At 37.3% G+C, this 21,466-nt stretch overlaps 2 protein-coding genes across 2 annotated transcripts in view; one reads left to right on the top strand and one right to left on the bottom strand.

The window, feature by feature from the left end:
- LOC137283429 (uncharacterized) overlaps window positions 1–20,759 on the top strand; it is a 29,321-nt gene extending 8,562 nt beyond the window's left edge. Inside the window, exons 3-12 of the mRNA XM_067814903.1 lie at window positions 5,010–5,105; window positions 5,810–5,872; window positions 7,490–7,581; window positions 8,110–8,225; window positions 8,803–8,899; window positions 10,069–10,238; window positions 12,068–12,149; window positions 13,661–13,759; window positions 15,895–15,982; window positions 16,761–20,759. Coding sequence (XP_067671004.1) covers window positions 5,010–5,105; window positions 5,810–5,872; window positions 7,490–7,581; window positions 8,110–8,225; window positions 8,803–8,899; window positions 10,069–10,238; window positions 12,068–12,149; window positions 13,661–13,759; window positions 15,895–15,982; window positions 16,761–16,804 — 947 coding nt within the window. The 3' untranslated portion in view covers window positions 16,805–20,759. The remainder of the gene's footprint in view (window positions 1–5,009; window positions 5,106–5,809; window positions 5,873–7,489; window positions 7,582–8,109; window positions 8,226–8,802; window positions 8,900–10,068; window positions 10,239–12,067; window positions 12,150–13,660; window positions 13,760–15,894; window positions 15,983–16,760) is intronic.
- On the bottom strand, window positions 1,414–2,280 carry LOC137283216 (uncharacterized). Its single transcript, XM_067814654.1, has one exon. It carries the CDS (start codon window positions 2,278–2,280, stop codon window positions 1,414–1,416), a length of 867 nt encoding a protein of 288 aa, XP_067670755.1.
- Window positions 20,760–21,466: the final 707 nt, after the last annotated feature.

Genomic DNA, 21,466 nt, shown 5'->3' with positions numbered 1-21,466 from the left:
ATAAATATGCATACAAAAAGATAAGAACAAGAATAATTTGCAGTTGCAGTTGCAACAACCAGCTTTGACAGTTCGAGACAAAAGGGTAAATTTGTTAGAGCCTTTGGGGACCCTAAAATGAGTTTGACACAACCGGGAATTCGACACATCTAGTTCGACACATCAGGGGAAAAATAATGATAAATATAAGGAAATCGGCAGGGACCAAGATGTCAGTTCGACACATCCGAGAATTCGTCTCAACCGAGTTCGAGACAATGGGGTTCGACTGTATTTGTCATCTTTAGCCAGAGCCTCAGATAAGATAGCTCATGTGGGTACTGTACCTAATTCATTTTTCTTGAATGGGTATTATGAATGTTGACTCGGTATTTCATATTCTGTTACCCACTGCTTTCAGATATGTGGGTATCTCTGTGATTTTACTCACCTTTGTATATGTCACTGAGTGAGTTCACTAAGCAGATATGTATTGCCTTACATCATACCTGAGCAAAACCAATTTAAATACAGATAATGTATAATGGAATTGATTTCATAAAAAATCACTCATCCTGTACTGACAGTATAACAGTAGTACTACACTAACAGTACAAATTCATAGCAATCAATGTCTTTTTCATTACTCAAACAATTCTTATAATATAAATATAACCCATGACCATGTTTAATACTTTTTGCATATCTAAAATTTTGTGTGTGTAATTGGTATGCAACCATTTTTTCCGATGCATAATTGGAAATTTTACATGTGTAATTTACCCGGATATGCAGCTTATATGGGCCTTTGAGTTTTTACTTGTGTAGATTGTGTGAAATACACACTGATTTGTTGGGTATTGTAATGATTGATCATGGTCCTGCGGCTCAATTTTCGAAGCTCTCTCAGCGCTAAGGCATTCATAAGTGACATACATTAACATTGACTTAAGACTATCTTAGTGCCAAGAGAGCTTAAAAAATCTAGGATCTGTTTGATGCTAATACAATAATTGGATGTGAGTATAATTATGTACAAATCATTACATGTCAACTATTGTACAGCACAGTATCAACAATAAACCATGATGCATTAAAAAACATCTGTATCACATTGTTTTGGGTTTTTTTTTAGAGGATTGAATACAAGACACTGTTCTGTCAAGTCAAAATATATGCATTATTTGCTTTACAACAGTTATTGAAGTTGACTTAGTTCCTGACTAGTTTTGGCATAAGATTACAATAAAATGCACACACTTTCACCATTTTGTTAACAAGTGGTTTCACTTCCCAAGGAATGATGTTACTTAAAAGTCGAAAACATTTTAGTCTTTGTATAGCTCTCTCAACATGAATTCTAGGTTTTGCAATGCTTCTTGTCTTTTTAATTTCACTCACATTAAGTCTCTTTTTCTTACCCCAAGTACATTTTCAAGAATATGGTGGCATATTTAAGGTAGCTCGCTTTCTAGTCAATAAATCACGAACATTGAAACCTCTGTCTGCCGTGATATCATCTCCAGGTTCAATTAAGTCTAAAAATCCTGAATTCTCTGTAATATACCTATCTGAAGCATTACCACCATATAAGTCAGAGACAAACGTGAAAGTACCAGATGGTGATATGGCAAGTAAACATTTCCCAGTATTTTTAGATTTGTACAAACTGTAAGTAGCTGCTTGGGCTGAAGGTGATCTAGGTTTTTGAAAAAAGAACTCTGTACAGTCAATTATGGCTCGTGTTCTGGGATATACCTGCTTGAAAGACAATGGCATATATTTCTTAACCTGCAGTTTTGATGGCCATTTCAATACATTATCAAAGGTTTGAGACATAAAAGTAATCCATGTTGCAAATATCTGACTAACACGTGACTTTGATATTCCAAACACATCTGCTGAGAAATACTGCAGAAATCCTTGTCTCAGACGAACAAGAGTTAGAATAAATTCTTGATACACTGTCAACTTTCTACTTGGACCTGGATGACATCTTGAAGTATTTGTTATTTTGCATGCAGCAGCATTGCCATTCCAGTAGTTCAAAACTGAACATTTAGAAACAAGTATGTTGAAGATTCCCAATAAAACAGCACAAGATGGTAAGCCCGTATAAAACCTTACATGTTCATCATCTTTAACAACAGTTTCCAAAAACAAGTCCCTAAATAGAGTTTCTTTGTCATCCAGTTTTTCAGTTTTACTTTTAAGGTCCTCATTCATGATATGGATGTCCGACATTGTCAGATCTGTTTGAGTTCCAGCTTCACACATCCCGCTCTTCTCTTCATCCTTCATGACATAGTCATGATCGTTGCTGATTATGGGTGTGTTTGATTCTATTGCACCTGGAGGAAAATGAAATGAATATCTTGAATCAGAGAAGGTCAATTTGCTCATTTAAAAAAATAATTACTTAATCTGCACAACATTTTCATTCTGTATTCAAACTATTCAAAATAAAGTTTCAACAAAATTTATCGTTTAAAGTTCAGAATTATTTATGAGTAGACCTTTTGAGAAACTTATTTTCCTTGTTGGTTGAAGGACTGTGATCTCTCCAACTGTGTAGGGTATGGCGGCAAAGTCTCTGCTTCCTGATAAATCAGGTGGAACTTGTGTAGTTGCAAGCTCTTTGGTGGATTCCTTCTCATCCAAGGCCAGTGATGAGTTTTGAGTAGCTTTATGAAAAAAATATAACTGATAATTTTCAGTTCCACAGTGTTTTACAACAGAGTATATCTTATTTGCAAAAATAGAACAAATATCTAAAATAATTCAATTTTATTATTCACAATTTGTAGATTTACATTGAGCAGAAGTACGGCCAAGCTTGACAATAATTTTGAATTAAACAGTCGGCTTTTCGACTCTATACTAATATTGAGTAATATGAAAAACCTTGGATCTATTTATAGATCTGCGGCCAAACTCATTAAATTGTGTCAAAATAGAGGCTACAAGACTTTAAAAAATCAGTGAAAAATAAAGTATATATGTAAGTGGTCAATACCTTGGAGTGGAGGATGTTTTAAAGTTGTTATAAGGGGAAAGTGTCGGACAGTCACCACCGGGCAAAAAATGTCTTGAACATATCCGACTGTACTTGTTCAGTGCCCATGTAGGCTCTCGTCGGACGAGATTAATCCATCTTCTCTGAAGACTTGATGCCCTGATCTTGTTCGGGAAGGACAAAAAAGTCACCCCCTGCAGCCATGGGTACTTCTCCAGTTTATGCTGCTTTCGCGTTAATGCGGTACAACCCGGAACACAACAGTGATGAGATGGCATATTTACATTAGCTACGGCCTGGAAACAGCCCCACCTTCCGGTGATGTAACGACCCTTTTTTGCCTTTTCTAAAGAGAGCACTTACAAAGGGACGTAATCCGAAACCTCCATATTGTTATTTACATTTCTATTTTGTCATGATTAAAAGTTTCATTAAATTTTAATCAAGCCTAGTGATTATATAGTGCTTTTGCTTTATCGTAAAGCATCAATTCGATTATTATAAGCTGTTTTTGTTTGAAAAAACTTCTTGCAATATTTGGCAAAAATACATATCGCAATACATGCTTTTGCATTGCAATTTATTGCAATATGAAAATTCTCTGCAGTAAGCACCGTTAGCATGTACAGATTGAGGAAACCAGCATGTTCAGATGTAGGGAACCAGCATGTTCAGGGAACCAGCATGTTCAGATTGAGGAAACCAGCCTGTACAGATTGAGGGAACCAACATGTTCAGATTCAGCGAACCAGCATGTTCAGATTCAGAGAACCATCATATTTAGAGAACCAGATTGTTCAGATTTAGGTTGGCAGACTCTACAATAAGTAGAGGGTTTCCCAAAACAAACCAGCACTATGAATGTAGATTATATTTGTACACCTTGACATATATCAGGAAGGATGATCCAAATAGCTGTTTTGCTGTAACACCAGTTACTGGAACACACAGAGTTGATGATTGGACACATTGAAACCTGATCATTCACCATCTGATCAGTCTCACTGAGGATGATCCAAACTGGTGAACATTCTGACAAGATAGTCACTGTGAAGGTTTCTGCATTCTTTGTGCTTAAAAAGTGCTTAAAAGTCCCAAGGAGCATATGTGATTTTCAAATCACAAAGTTAGACAAAAATGGAACGTTCTGAATCAAATGTAGAAGTGTAATGTAATGACAATTAGTTGATGCACTCAGCTGCCATTTGTTTTCTTAGTGGGGCTCAAGTTTCATCTGGGGCAACCTCTACAATATTTCAGTTTTTTTTATTTCCCATTTTATTTAACATTCAATGGGTACTATATGTCACATACAGACTGACTCATGAATAAACTTATAGAAAAATGAAAAATGCAGGAATATAACAGCATAGCATACTGTGTAGAAATAATCCATATATATAGAATATTAGCATCTTGGCTACTGGTAAACTGAAAAAGTCTGTTTCAGACACACTTTTTGAGCACAAATCCATGAATGTGTGAAATAACATCACAGATTGTAACTGTAGCTATATAAATTTTAGAAACAGAAAGAGGGAATACAGAGATTGAGCACTGCACCTCAAGGAGCAGCTTGATATTGGACTGAAAACAGTTCCTGCACACTGTGAGACATCTATTTTAATTTGGACAGACACTGAAACCCTCAATAACCTCAAGAAAATAAGAGACACTACAACAATGTACTTGTAATGGATTCAACAAACTCATTTTCAATATTATTGAACTAATAAAGTATTGTATATTATAAAATATAAAATATTTGTGTTCCAACCATTCTCTCAACTCAAACTTAGTTTGGCTATTGCTCATTAAAATTATTCTCTTATTTTCTACGTGTTTGGGATGGTTTATTGTATGACATACCTGGTAGGTAACAGGCAGGAGATTAACAGTGCACTAAACCATGAACTTTGTTGTATTAACTATAGGGGTTTGGGAGGTTACCGAAAAAAATCACTGTTCTTAACTTCTTTTGAGTAGTATAATCAGTGTTTTGTTGTCGTTTCAGTCAACTATGACTACAGGTCAGAGGGTGGCAAGAACACTTTGACTGCAACCAAAGACTACATTGACTTCTACAATGTGGAGCTCTACAGCAGTACAGGTAAATCATTGACTGCAAAAGTGACTCTAATCAATGGTAAAGTTTGAAATGCAATGAACTGTATTTATGATTAACATGCTTTTGACAAACTGACAGTACCTACCAAGTGCCTAGGACTTGTTGATAAATTAATCTCTTCTATCTGTGTACATTCCATCTATGTAATTCATTAGTGTTTACACACGTGTACATCCTTTATCATCATCCCTATCATGTACATCATCCTTAATCCTCATCCTATCATGTGTATGTCATCACCATTGGCCTCCTTAATCCCCAATCATGTACATCATCCTTAATCCCCATCTGTGTTATGTAAACATAATCTTACCATTGGCTTCCATCATTGTTATCATAACTGTCGGCTTCCTATCAGTGCTTGTTTATACTGGCTTCCAGCTTTCGATAATTCAGTCCACTTGTTACATTGTTATTGTTTACCTGTACATATAAATATAACTTCGTACCCCCTTCTCATTCACCTGATGAAGGAGTAAGCATTAACACCAAAATGTTGTGTTCTCATAATAAAGAAGTTGATATCCATGAAAATCTTCATTCTTACAGTATTTAGTCAACTCTTTGGTAAATTTGATTATGTAGGACATTTTTGGAACATATTTTTCACCATGGTTAGAACTGGAAGAAAATATGAAGTGTTGTAAAGAGCAACAATACACATGAAGTCTGTATTTTCCTTTCAGAGCCATTTGCAATTGGCAGCTACATCTTCCCCTTTATGATGACACTTCCAAAGGTTTTACCAGGTGTGTTACGGTATTTAAGATTTGATATTTTAAGTTTTGTTTTACCTGGCCCTCAGTTTCTTATCACAAGTCATGGATGAAATAAAGATGAATGTTAGGCCACAAAAACTTCCTGCCAGCCAACCAACTATTATGATAAGGGTCTCAGGTCCAAATGAGGGTACCAGTCAAATCCCTTATCTAACTGGCGTGCTGGTCTGCTTGGGGGAATTAACTCAGCAAAGAGTCCGAAGTCACAAGAAGCTGTTTATAATTTTATTAACAAGAAATAGAATAACAAGGGTGGCCGCAGAGAGTCGGTACAACCCTCTGGGCTGAGGGCTAGAGTTGGTCTGAGTTGGAAGTCTAAACCCTTCTAAGCCACAAATGGAATTGGAGACTATTTAACTAAACTTGAAACAATAAAAAGGTTGTGGCTCATTAAAAGATACAAAATGGGTGTGCCCTATAATAGCCAATGAAATACTGAATGTACAGAGTGGGGTGTGACCTATTGGAATAACCAGACAGAGGGGAGTGCTCTTAATCCTAGTAATCCTATCTTAAGTGGCATTAATCCTGCTGGCACATTTACTGTATGCTTGGGCTAGTTCTATCCAAACCTGTTTTGATGTGTCAATTATAATAGCTTGGATTACAATAGATGTGTTTCACTGGGCCATGGCTTAATGACCTTAATTAAAAATGTTGTCACACTGTTGTACTAATGATATGTTTTCTTCAAGGAAGCTCATTAAACTGTCTAGAATGAACTGTATGTCTAACCGTAGCATTTTGAATATCTCAGGCTAGGATTTATGTACAAACATCTTTAAACAATGCACTTGTAATTTTAAACCCTTGTGGAGTTGTAGATCTATGAAATTAGTTCTTGCTTTAAGCTGGTGTCTTCCTCTAAGCTACTACTGATCATGATGAAATTAATATGCTATATGTATATTTTCTTAATATCTGAATCCTAATGTATAATGCTTGTAGTGATAATAAATGAATTTTTGTATAAATTATTATTCCATGATACAACCATGATTAAAGATGCTCATTTTAAAGTCCTGATCTCCTTAAAAAAAACAAGAACACATATGAAAACATATTCATTGGTGAACATTATTTCTTTTAGGGCTTACAAAGAGAGGTATAAAGTAATATAAATAACCAGGAAAAGAGCAAATTTTATCAACATGAATTCATGTTCAGTTCAATAAACAGCTTATTATAATTTCACAACACCAGATATTATTTGGCAAGGACACATTAATCAAAGTATTTTCATATTTACACAAGCTCCAGTTTCACTATTTTGTAATTGATTTTTAATTTGGTCAACTTTGTGACATTTTCCCACAACAGTAGGTAGATGTGAAGCAGGTTGTCAGCAAAATCTGCCAGTTGGTTGACAGAGCTGATCTTGAACACTGATCATATTTTGTGATGCTTTATAACTTAGAAATAATTTGACTGTTCTAATGCATATTTTACTGTCTTTTGGGGCATTATGAGTAGTTTGTAGTGAAAATATGGCATGAATACTGCTGAAATGACTGGCGATGTTACTAATGTGTTGGTGTGTTCCATAATTTTCTTCCTTTAGTATATGATTTATACTTCCTATTCCAGGGACCTTTAAAGCTCAAAGTGTTGGTGATGCATCATGGGAGTCCATGGTTGAGTACTGGCTTCAAGCCTCTGTCACAGACTCAGACCTTTCTGTAAGTCAAACATTGCTTAAGTCAAACAATACTGTAAGTCAAACATTGGTGTAAGTCAAACAATACTGTAAGTGCTGTTAAGATGGAATTTGGCTGTATATGAATGGGTTATTCATTTGACATACTCCTTTTTCATTCTCATGTTGACTTGAAGTTGTATTTGAACAAATTTTCATTAATGGGTACATCAGCCAGTTATTGATCAGATAATTCCTCCATGCTGATAGTTCCTCCTCTAACGATGGAGATTCAGGCACCACAACTCACTGTGCAGAAATGCTTCCCTCTGTTGCGCCCAAAACATAACATCATTAGTTCGAATCCCAAATTTGCCCTGTTTATAAGTCAAGGTTTGTCAGTCACATGCCTGTTCTCATGTTTTTATTAAAACATGAATAACATCTGCATCTTTATGGGCTTTTATTCTGGCATGCAGTAGTACAAAGTACTCTTCAAAGAACTGCTGTAAATGATGAATGCAAATGTGTACCATGGAGAGACACAACACTTTGACCTTGACACTTGCAGGCATCACAGGTTATTGTTGTGATGAAGCCGCAGGGTCAAGAAGCAAACAAGACAATAGAACTTGACCACGTCGTCAGTAAATTCCCATTTCGAAGGTCCATCCATTTTCTAGTGAGGTGAGTCAACAAGTCGAGATCAACGCTGGTATTTATTTGTATGATAAAGGGGAATTGGAAAAAGTAACGCTTAATCTAAAAATATATAAAATTTGGATTGCTTCTGTAGTCAGTTTGCAGTGCAAACCTACCAATGAATTGTTAGTAAATCGAATAAAGTGAAATTAAAGATTGCCAATGCTTATAATTTTACCATGTCAACTGAACATTTATATCCTAGGATAAAAGTTGTTAAACAAATTACCTTAGTTTCAAATTGCTATTATTGGAATCTATGATTGTTTGTCAAAGAACATCTATCCTAAGTTGAATGAATTTCTGAGTTTTAAATGTTGAGTTGGCAAGGTAAAATTATGAGGATCTGAAATCTTAATTTCACTTTATTTGATTTAATTTGGTGTATAAGACAAAATTTATCGTACATTTTCACTGCTAACAGACAATAAAAAATGCATCACATGTTGTTTTTTAGAGATTGGCACATTCCAATGACCTGAAACCTTTAAACAATACCTGCTGGTAAACTGAGAACACCCCACCTGAGTGCTAGTTTAACCTGTCCTGCCTCTGGTTGCAGATTAGTGGACGTAAACCCTATGTCAGGTGACAACATGAAGCTTCGGATGATCGTCACTAATGAAACATCCACAACAATCAGCTCATTCAAGATCAAGGTGTGTGGAGGATGAGATGTCACATACGATTCTTGAGGTTTTCTTATTTCTTGTTTGGGGCATGTTTGTCATCAGTGGATCATGAAAGAATCCATATACATGTATGACCTTGAAGACAACAATGTTACAAAGAACATTACAAAGAACAACAAAAATTTGGGAGTAAGGTTTTTGCTGAAGACTCAGGTTTGATTCTCCATTTGGATACAATGCATGAAGCCCATTTCTGATGTCCCCTGCTGTGATATTGCTGGAATATTGCTGAAGGAGAGTAAAACTGTACTCACTTGCTCGCATTTATGGTAGGGACAGTATCCTTGTCATCAAAGACTCAGCAGGTGCTGTGCAGAGTTGTGTCCCTTAGGTGTGTCAGGAACCTTATGATACCATGTTTCTGTCATGGTTTGTCAAGAACAGATAGGGCTGTAACGATGCTTTGAGTCTCCCGAAGCAATCAATCAATGGTAGAATCGAAACTGTTGCTCAATCAGTTGCATGTGTAACTATCGATAACTAACTATAGATAGTTTAGTAAATGTCTTAATTTTTGTTAAATACTCATGTTGTTTTTCATTTTTTTTATTCTTTTTGTGCCTACTTGCAGCTTTGTTGAGTTTGTTTTAACTGTTCACTGGTCCAGACTAGATTATTCACAGACCACCGCCATATAGCTGGAATATTGCTGAGTGCGGTGTAAAACTAAACTCACTCACTGACTGTGAAGATCCGAGTTAGAACTGGTCTTCAGTAACCCATGCTTGTCATAAGACTATTAGCAGGCTACTAATGGGACTGACATGTCATTGTAAACTGAAGCTCATGATCCAGATTCAGCTATTTACAGACTGCCTCCATACAGCAGGAATATTGCTGAATGTGGCATTAAACAACAAACCAACCACATGTGTACAATGTCTTAAGCCAATTTCTAGTCCTTCACAAGTGGCATAAAACTGAATTCATTCATGATTTTGGTTATATTATTATTATGTTGGTGATGGTGATTATAGGTATATTCTGTTAGTGATGATGATGATTTGTATTTTCTGCCAGTGATGGTGATGATTTGGGGTATATTCTGCTAGTGATTTTGATTAAGGATATATTCTGCCAATGATGGTGATAATTTAGGGTATATTCTGCTAGTGATGGTGATTTTGCATCCACAGCTACTGAGGGATATGCTCTTCATCTGCAAGAAAGATGTTCCACAGGAGAAACTGTCTCCCAGCATTAGACGTATGCAGCAGAAGACGTACATTCAACCAGAAGGTGGACCTGTGGTTGTCATGGAAACAGGAGGAAGTTCTTCTGGAATGGATGCATCAGTTCTCACGAGGTGGTATTTTGAGGAAGTCACTCACTCGGTATCACATATATGACAAGCCAGAATTTTCTGATAGGAGGATGTGTGTATTAGAGCAGGGACCATACTCTTTATCTTACCTCACACATAAATGTCACTTTATGATTGGTTGAGCGCTCTTCTATTATTTTCAATATACCCCACTTACAAGCAAGGTTCATTGCAGTGTACTCCGTTGCCAATGGCAACTCATTCGGTACTTTGTGGTAGTACTTCTTTATCTGGAATAACACTAAATCATGCATGATGCATGGAAACTACCGGAAACTACCATTGTCTTGTGAATGCAAAATTGATAGAGGTGAGATAACTCTAAGTTTGTTTTTCTTGTGTCATCTGCAAAATCTAGCAGTGCCTAAGAAAACATTTGCCTCGCATTCCAGTGAATAAATTTTGACAAAACATTCATATGTAGTCCCTGTGAATATTAAGAGTCGGAATTACACCATGCACAGCAATTTTACTACGACAATACCTGTGGGGGAAAAAAAAGCCAGATTCAAGATTCGTTTGATTCACAGAGGCTGACTTTAGTATACGATCCGATACCATGCTTCAAACAGTTCAAAATTAACATTGAGGTGTTTGGTAAGTTAAATACATTGTTCACTGGTCCCTCAGTCTCTCAACCCAAGGTCCCCTCATGACCAGTGAACAACTTATAATGTCACGATACAATACACAATGCAATATTTTACCTGCGATACGACACATATCATGATACATAAAACTTGGTGTCACAGTATTAAGATTTAGTATAATTTATTTCAAGGTATATATGTGTAACAATAACACTGTTGTAATAAACAAGTAAATAATTCTATCATAGTTAGCAGATAAGTACTTAAACATGTTTAAGATATACTGTTTTGAAACAGTATCGATACACCAGTTGATGATACAATAGCTGTATCGATCTTAATGTATTGCAATCTCTCGGTGAATCGTCCCAACCCTAGTATGTATTATTGTATATGTTGGAGAGTCTGGTAGACTGTCTGCCTGAAGATTAAGATAGCTGACAATTCCATTACAATCAGGTGTATGACTCCGACATGATAACTCTCTGCTCTATGATCTTTAAACCCTTCTTGACTGAAATTGAAAATATGCGAGCTGAATTTTTCCAAATGATGACCTCAGGGTCTCTGACGCCAGTCATATGACAGCTTCTTAAAAATATAACTAAAATTTCTTGACTTTACTCTATTTTTCCTTCCCCAGCTTGATTCAAATATACTCGTGGAAACAAAAAAGGGAACACCTGGAAGTACAAGTGTTCCTATGTTTATTTCCAGAATTTCCTCCCACTGCGCAATACATGCGAAATGTGGAGAAGAATAAAGGAACACTTGTACTTTCATGTGTTCCCTTATTTGTATCCATGAGTATATTATATCATCACATACAATAGTTAAACAGAACGGTGCTTAAAACATATGATTATCATTTTTTGTTTTAGAATTACCTAAAAATCTATTGTATTATCAATTTATGTTAAAGTATGACTGTCAAAATTAAAGTATAATTTGATCTCCGCAAATGAAAATCCACCCCTTTTATTTTTTTTTTCTAAGTTTATCAACACCATATACACAATTATGGCAATCACAGAAAGCTATACTATGTTGTGAAGTCCTCTGAAAGCTCTTAGTTATATTACTGAAAGTATAGTGTTTGAAAGTTGTTTCTCTGATCTCATTACACTGTAGAAGTATTATACTGTCTTGGGGAAACATTTTCTCTGATATAAGACCACCATGCTTCTCAGCAAACCGTTCAAAATTTGTTCACTTTTTCAGAGTTCTGGATAATATTTTGATTCCACTCACGTCAAAAGATAGGCAAGATCTTCCTCCTACGATAAAAGGGCAACACATAGAGGTAGGTGAGGAGAGGCCAGTCTTGTGTAGCTGGTTGTCAGATGTACATATATAGATGGTCAGGTGTACCTTCTGTGTGGTCAACTGTACTTACCTACATGATCAGATGGTCAGGTGTATTTGGTGGATGATCAGGTACTCCTTCATGGATGGTCAGTAGTTCTTCCTGGGTGGTCTGATGTGCTTACCTGGATGGTAAAGTGTACTAACCTGGGTGGTCTGACTTACTTACCTGGGTGGTCTGATGTGCTTACCTGGATGGTATAGTGTACTAACCTGGGTGGTCTGACTTACTTACCTGGGTGGTCTGATGTGCTTACCTGGATGGTAAAGTGTACTAACCTGGGTGGTCTGACTTACTTACCTGGGTGGTCTGATGTGCTTACCTGGATGGTAAAGTGTACTAACCTGGGTGGTCTGACTTACTTACCTGGGTGGTCTGATGTGCTTACCTGGATGGTATAGTGTACTAACCTGGGTGGTCTGACTTACTTACCTGGGTGGTCTGATGTGCTTACCTGGATGGTAAAGTGTACTAACCTGGGTGGTCTGACTTACTTACCTGGGTGGTCTGATGTGCTTACCTGGATGGTATAGTGTACTAACCTGGGTGGTCTGACTTACTTACCTGGGTGGTCTGATGTGCTTACCTGGATGGTACAGTGTACTAACCTGGGTGGTCTGACTTACTTACCTGGGTGGTCTGATGTGCTTACCTGGATGGTCAAGTATACTAATCAGGTTGGTCTGACTTACTTACCTGGGTGGTCTGATGTGCTTACCTGGATGGTACAGTGTACTAACCTGGGTGGTCTGACTTACTTACCTGGGTGGTCTGATGTGCTTACCTGGATGGTCAAGTATACTAACCAGGTTGGTCTGACATACTTACATGGGTGGGATGATGTGTTTACCTGGACGGTAAGGTGTATCTTCTGGATGGTCAAGTGTATTTACCAGGGTGGTCTGATGTACTTACCTGGTTGGTCAGGCATATCTTGTGGATGGTCAGGTGTATTTACCAGGGTGGTCTGATGTGCTTACCAGGGTGGTCAGATGTATCTTGTGGAAGATCAGTTGTACTTACTGGATGGTCTGATGTACTTACCTGACTGGTCAGGCATATCTTCTCGATGGTCAGTTGTACTTATATAGTTGGCCTTTTGTTCCTACTGGATGTACAGACCATGATGGTTAATCAACTTAGTGTCAGTATTGTTTGTTACACTCTTACACTGAGTCTAACAAACCCTAGAAGCGATTTCAGGCAACCTTTGAGACTGACCAGTCAGAACAGCTTACCAACTCGTGAAAGTGGACATTTGCACATACCTTTTGAACTTCTAACAAGGAAAGGTTTGTACCTGAATGATTTCGAATACTATTTTATCGCTATGTTATGTTAATTGCTTATAGATTGCTGTACACTGTTACAAGGATAATTCCATGGAACTGTTCAGATTGTGAGGAGGTTGACATTTATCCAGTTTGTTGTGTGTTGTCTTCTTTCAGTGCAAGTATGGCCTAGAGATCATCGTCACCCTCAGCAACAAGTCAATAGTGAGAATCAACCTCCCAGTTCCGTGCTTGCTCCCGAGCAAAAACCATAAAGTAAGTAGTGTTCAAATCTTTTAGTCTGTCTCAAAGACTCTGTTTTCTTTTTCTGCAATGCTAAAGCCCTGATTGAAGTTAGTCCAGATATTTTAATCTCCCATCTCTCAGGTGCTCCTGTTCAGTTTAAATGGTATTATTTGTTTCTACTAACATTATGTGCATTTCGAGACTAGAGTGCCGGAAGTCATCACACAAGTGACACCCTGACCATGTGAGCTTACCTCTTTAGTAAGGCTGTTACGATTCACTCGCATGTTCGATGAATCAAACTTTAGCCTTTCATGAATTCAATTTATTATTGGTGGTCACCAGTAAATATTATTTACAATCCCTTCAGGAGTGTGTTTTACTTGAACCCTTAAAGTGAGATACACAAGGATGGAACATGTACAAGCCCTGCAGTAGCGCATGTCATGTTAGGTTGCCAAGGCTGCACATGGTACTGTCAGTTGTAACTATTACATACAAAATTTGAGAGGCATGAGATCACTGGTTATGGCTGTGACAGATCAACACTAACAACATGAACGTTCTGTATTGTGCATCAATCACTTAACTATAATATTGTGTTTGTGATTACATTCACATTCCTTACCCAATATTTGTGATGCATATCATCTTCACCACATACTGTATTTGTTGCAGCTGTAGCCTTTAGTCATGTGGACAAGGTTCCTCGCCTGGTCATTTCCCCACCCAAAAATATTTTTGCCTGATCATTTCCCCACCTCCTTGGAAACACCTCCCAAAATTGACTATTGATATGTACTTGTTCATTCATTCTTATTTTTGAGTGAACAACCTAAAAATACACAATGGTGTGGAAAAGACCAGTGTAATATATATTTGGGTGGGGAAATGGTATGTATGTAATTGAGGCCAGACTCCTTGGCAGTTGATACTTACAATACATGCTATTAATATGGGTATAAATATTTGGCTAACCTGGATGTTTCCTGTTAGAGTCTATGGAACCATGCTGGATTACAGGTGAAACCTGTTCAATAGTGGTGGATACGCATCATAGTATATATGAGTCACTAGTGGATGTACTTCAGTTTATGCACAAGTGAAGATCCGGGTCAGAATCGGTCTTCAGTAGCCAAAGTTTGTCGTAAGAGACGACCAACTGGATCAGGATCAGGATCACATTTGCTGGCATAGTTGACACATATCATCTTATCCCAATTGCATAGATTGATGCTTTTAATGTTGATCATGGGATAAGTCTTATTTAAACTTAATTATTTACAGACTACTACAGTATAAGTGATATATAGTTGAGGGTGGCGTTAAACAACGAACAATAAATAAATCACCTGATTCATATAAAATACTTTAAATCATATATATGAGGGAAATATGTTTCCGATGGAGGAGAATAAATCTCTTATACCCTAAGAAGATTTGGTAGCTGCATTCATGCTCTCACTGTGGTTGCCATTAAAGCATGAACGGGATATTGAGGGATTCATTATGCCATGATATCAGGTTAGACAAGCCAGAGACTTTTGTAACATTCAGGACTTGGCAGCCAGCTAGATAGCCAGATTCTTTACTGACTAATGATGTCACTCTTTGTCCACCGCCATGGAACCTAGCATGGTGATCTACCTTCAGTTGTTGGCAATAAATAGCCCATTTTTACATCATATTGTCCCAAAATAGTTTACTACTTTTAAAGATATTTGCTAGCCAGTTTTAAATCATTTTGTGATAATCTAGAACTGTCATTGTCCTTCATTGACAGGGTTTTATATGTGATAGCAGTTTCGCGTTAAAGTAGAAACCTGCGTTTTTCACGCACAAAAAATCAACAAAACACGCAAACAATATTTTGCAGGCGTGTTTTGCACGCTTAGACTCTGATCTACTTATTTTTAAAAAGTACTTTAAAACAGAAACATATGAAGAAACAATATATTTTGAAATGATTCAGGTTTGGTATAAGCGCAAAAGATTTGGACTACATATTTATGATTTTATTTCTGCATGCACTGGTACAAAATCTACCATGAAAACTGGATATGTATGTATTTTGCATTTAGAACTTTTTTAAGCCACGATATGTCGGAAATATTACCAGTGTGACTGTAAATCTTAAGTCACTCACTCACCCACTTTGTGCACAGTGGCAGACGTGGATGGCGCCATCATGGGCTGCAGAGGCAAAGGTCATCACCTCAGACAGTAGGTTTAGTGTGTCCCATGACCAACTCAGTGAGTACTTGTGTGATTATTTTTCAGTGTTTTATGTATATTATTCAGACGATGTAAAGTGCCCCAAAGGCATGTCTCTTCTTAAGACCTTATAGGAATTAGTAATTAATCATTCACCATTATCAATCAGTGCCTCTTTCATTTTGTGCAATGTTATGGTTGTGTGCAGTTATTGCCCACAGGTTATGTTGTGGGATTTAAGGTTAAAATTGATGATTGTTGCGAGTGATAACCAGCACAAGCTGTCTCATGTCATCAGAATGGGATTTGTGAATCCAGGGTGGAATAGGTCTTCAGCAAGCCATGCTTGCCACAAGAGGCAACTATCCTTGTCATTAGAGGAGACTAGTGGGACTGGGTGGTCAGTCTTGCTGACTTGGTTGACACATCATCAGTTCCAAGTTGTGCAGATTGATGCTCATGATGTTGATCACTGGGTTGTCTGGTCCAGACTCGATTATTTACAGACCGCCACTGCTGGAATGTTGCTGAGTGTGCTGTAAAACTAAACTCACTTACTCACTCATCAGACTGGTTTATTAAAGCATTGTGATCCAGTCCCATAGTAATAAACAGTAAAGTGTGAAAGATTTGAATTAAATGGTTTGGGATTTGCCAGAATATATCTCTTGTAATGGGCATTTTTAACAAACATACTTATCCTTTTTCCTTCTCTTGTCAGACGTTGATATATTTTTAACTATACCATGATAATGTGTGATACTGCAAAATGGCATGGAGCACCATTGACTCATTCACTAAACTATTTATGTTACAGGTGGTGAGGCATTTTCTGCTCTTCCAGGCTTTCAAGCTTTGTGATACTACAAGACCAGTTGATGGTCAACTGAGACAACCCACTGCTCATTTTGTATAGATTTACTAATTCAAACATTAAAATAATGAATCAAAGTTAACTTATAATTGCAATAATAGAAGGTCTGTGTTCATGTTTACAAGACTGTGATTTTCCCAGTAAGTTCACTATTTAAGGCAACACTACAGCTTTACCATATGTCCATTTTATACATAAGGAATATTTTTCAGTTAGTGTTATAAAAGGCCTTTTGCCTATATGTCAGTGCTGAAAACTATTGCCTTGTTTATGTTTTGTAACTGTTTGTACATATTGAACATTGGGGTGAGGGTCAGGGTAATGGTAGATGTGCCTCAATGTATTGTCTCCCTTATAACCAAGATCAGGATCAACTGATTATGGGCTTTTGAACACCAGAATTGCCGCAAGAGTCATTCATCATTTGTCAGCTGCAGTACACTACTGTGAAAACAAATTCAAAGGGACCACTAATTTTAGTTTGTTGTATTTTGCTGTATTAACGAGTGCTGAGTGGATATAAACTGGAGTAAATTTGTGCTTTTTTCATCATATAGAGAAATGAAATGAGATTTAACATTGCATTAAGATTATTGCATTTCTGCAGTGAACCTTTGTGTGTATCAGCCCAGGCTAGTGCCATTGTTTAGATACCATGCTGCACTTGAACATGGACACCTCTCTCACTCACAGTATACTGACAACAGATTGACCCTGTTTTATTCCTCCAGTGCTGAATTCTAGGCAGGGAAACAACAATATATACATTTGCAACAGGTGTAACAGCCATGGGGATGGAAGTACTGACCCCATGTTCTTCAGGCAGATGCTTTATGAACAAGAAAATACAAGCGGACACACATATATATACCTACCATGATACACAGGACGGGAAGGTGGCAGTCAGGTCAGGTCAGGTCAGGTCAGGTCAGGTCAGGTCAGGGCAGGGCAGGGCAGGGCAGGGCAGGGCAGGGCAGGGCAGGGCAGGGCAGGGCAGGGCAGGGCAGGGCAGCCAACTCCTTTCTGCAGGCTTCACATATTTGTCATAGATCTGTGATGTAACTCAGACTATATCACAGTTAAGAGTCTGACGTTATTCTGGTAATGCGGATACTGATGATAGCACCATGATGGAGTGATGATCTCATCATCTAATGTACTTGTATCTGATGATCTGAAGAGCAGACGGAAGTGACTTGCAACTCTGTGGAGAACTGGGATATCCTAATGGTCTAAGCAGTCACTCATGCAGAGAACCTTGTTGGTTAGCTCACGATCAGCATCACTAACCTCACTAATATCACTAATAACTGTGTTAGGATTATTCACAGATCGCTCATATAAACAGACTGAATGTGTTTTTCTGTTTGAAAATACTTGAAATACCCACACATGATAAAAGTAAATTTATAACTGATATTAATCTTATTAGTCTTATATACCTCAATTTCAGATCTTGTAATGATGTTGCCTCTGACCAATGTATTCCTTAGGATTTACAGGTGTGTCATGCATGTTATGACTACATAAAGTTTCACATTGTTCATGTTTATATAGTGTCAAAGTGTCTTTGTATCGGAATTTTGTTGTGTTTGATTGTTGTGTATCATCATACTCTGCAATATTCCGGGTATTTGTTGATGGTCTGTAAGTCAGGAGCTGACAATCCTGTGATCGACAGCATGAGCATTGACCTACACAATTGGGATATGATGACATGTGTCAATCAAGTCAGTGAGCCTTACAACCCAATCCTGTTCATCACCTCTTACGACAAACATGCATTGCAGAAAACCAATACTAACCCGGATCTTCATGGATATTTAATACAGGAACTATCTTCACACATGGCCAAGGGTAATGACGTACACTGTGATAAAGCTGCATATTGTAAGGGTCGGGTCAGAGTGCCCTTAAAATGTTTTGTATCTGCTTGATGGATGATGGTAATGTTAGTATATTTAACGACATTAAATACAGGAGCTACGTTCACACATGACAAAGGGTAAAGACATATGCTGTCATAAAGTTGCATATTTTAACTTAAGGGTTGTGTCAAAGTGCCTTAAAAATATTTTACATCAGCTTGATGGATGATGTAAGGTTTCTAGTTGTTATATATTTAAAGGCATTAAATACAGAAGATATGTTCACACATGACAAAGGGTAAAGACATATGCGGTCATAAAGTGGTATATTGTAAGGGTCGTGTCAGAGTGCCTTTAAAATGTTTTATATCAGCTTGATGGATGATGGTAAAGTTACCAGTTGTTTTGAATGTATGCTGAACAGTAAAACAAATGCGAATTTCGAAAAAGTGAAAAGTAAGCGTTCGTATGCCGGTATATGTCCTCTATTGAAAAACTTGACAAAAAATGTTGCGTTTCCTACATCCATTTTGGATACATACTACCACCTAGTAGTGCAAATAAAAACATCCATGTTTATGTAACTCTCAGAGTTGGCTAAAACCTGGAAAGATTTAAGGTGAAGTCCAACTTGGCGATGACTACAAACAACAATTCTCAGTGGATAAGTAGCCCGCCGTCGACAAGTCAAGTTTTTGCCTCATTCAAGTGCTCAGTGCTGCTCGCGTTGGGAGTAAAAATTATGTTGGGTGTGTGGAAATAATTTGGATAGGTATTCAGCTATTGAACAGAAGTAGTGATAACGGTTATCGAAAATTGAATCTAAGGTGTCAGATATAATTTTATAATGAATCAAAACAAATCATTTTAGCCCCACTATTCATGCGATGTGATTGTGGCCAGTTAGTAAATCAATGAATCAAGTGAGTTAGGAAACAAGAGTGGTTCTATTACTGGACCCCATTCTACAACGAAGTGACCTTATACCATACCCCATACTTAAACATGGGCTTATCATCACCATAGTGGTCAGATGACTTTATGAAGTAGTGGCCAAGTGCTGTTTGTTTATTACATTCTTTCATCACTTGTTGATACACGCTGCCACCAAGTAGTACAGGTACTGTTTGTAAATATATAACACTAGTGCCCTTTTTGACTATCCTCAGACTTAGTGTAGACTGCAAAAATATTTGAAAACCCCAAATCTGTGGTGACACCAGGTGACTGCGAAAAGGGCAAGCATGTCCTGCCCTACTGGTGGTACTCCCCATTATAAATTTTTAGCCCAGTGCCACACAGCAGTACTCATGCCATGCAAGGGCAGCCTGTCAACAAAATAATGTTTCAGGTCAACTGGAAATCAGTTATTTCTTAGATTACAGGTGAGGGGTCATACTAACCTATTCTGTAGTAAGTGTGTAACTTTGTTGTGTGCTGTGCTTTACAATCCAGTTTTTCAGCCTTTGGGTCATACTTTTTATTGATATGATTTCCTAATTTCTTATTTGTTTTTTTGTCATCTACTCATTTGTTTCTCTGTTCAAAAGGCCTGCTACAGTTATCATTTATTATGGAGTCATTTGTGTACAAAGATAGTGTTGTTTCACAGAAATATCACTGGAGATGCTGAGCATTCATTACAAATATAACATAATTAGGCAAGTAAGAAATGATGTTTAGTGTAAGTTACAAACACTTCCTATATAACTCAGCATAAACACTTTTAGATGATTCACAGAACTGATCAGTTTGAAATAAAATCAGAAATCAGCGGATTGAATACTGTCATCACTGGACATGTTTCCTACATAGCACACCCTACACCCCCTATATAACTTAGCATACAACTCGCTCTCAACTATTACAAGTGATGCCTGGGCAGTATTGTAGCTTTTTATTGTTATTTTACCTATTCTGCAATGTATTTACTCTATATGCTATGTGTTCACTTGTCATTATCTGTATGTGCAATGAGATAAGTGCTGAATAGACTACTGACTTACAATTATGTACGAGATTATATGTACACATTTACCTTCATTGATATATAAACACGTTTTTCACCAGAGAACTACATGTGTTCTTGTTCATAACCGCACAAACCTGATGAAAATGATGGAAGATTCAGAGTAGAATTTGTTTTCTGTCTAGATTCTAAAGCAGGGATGTTTCAAGTTAACTTTTTAAGTACTGACTATCAGTTCTCAACTGACCGAGTTCTCAACATTTTAAAGGGGCACTGATGCGGAGCGAATAATGCTTCTCGCTAACGGTCTAATTACGAAAGCAGACCGCAAATTGGTCAGCGCCCTCTCCTTCGACCGTGACGGACAAAGGAACTGGGCTCCTGTCCATATTCGCAGAATTTCTTCACCTAAACAGTCAGGAGACCGGATGCCCATCACATGCCATTTGTTTAAAAATATCCATGGTATTCCTTGTCTGATCGTAACCATATATCCCAGCAGTGTAGTTCTTTTCGGATGCTTGGATGGTATACTTACTGATTCAATTTGATCCTATTTCTGTGTTTTTAACCTCGATATTTAATCATGTTACATGAAAATATGAAGTCTACAGGCACGTAGCAAGCCATTTGTTTCAGTACGGAAGATTGCAAAGCTTTATATTTAGGTAGTTTTGAGTGTTGGTTGAGCTGTGATAGCAAATAGCATACGTAAATCTTGGTAGCTATGGTAGCTACAATGGTTTATTATTTATGATAATAAATGCCTGTGTGTATTCCTTATGTAACGAAATTCCGTTGGTATCCTCAAA

Source organism: Haliotis asinina, chromosome 5 (genome assembly GCF_037392515.1).
Source record: "Haliotis asinina isolate JCU_RB_2024 chromosome 5, JCU_Hal_asi_v2, whole genome shotgun sequence".
Taxonomy (NCBI): Eukaryota; Metazoa; Mollusca; class Gastropoda; order Lepetellida; family Haliotidae; genus Haliotis; species Haliotis asinina.
Note: the sequence above shows the minus strand (reverse complement) of the source record. Positions and strands in the feature narration are given on the sequence as shown.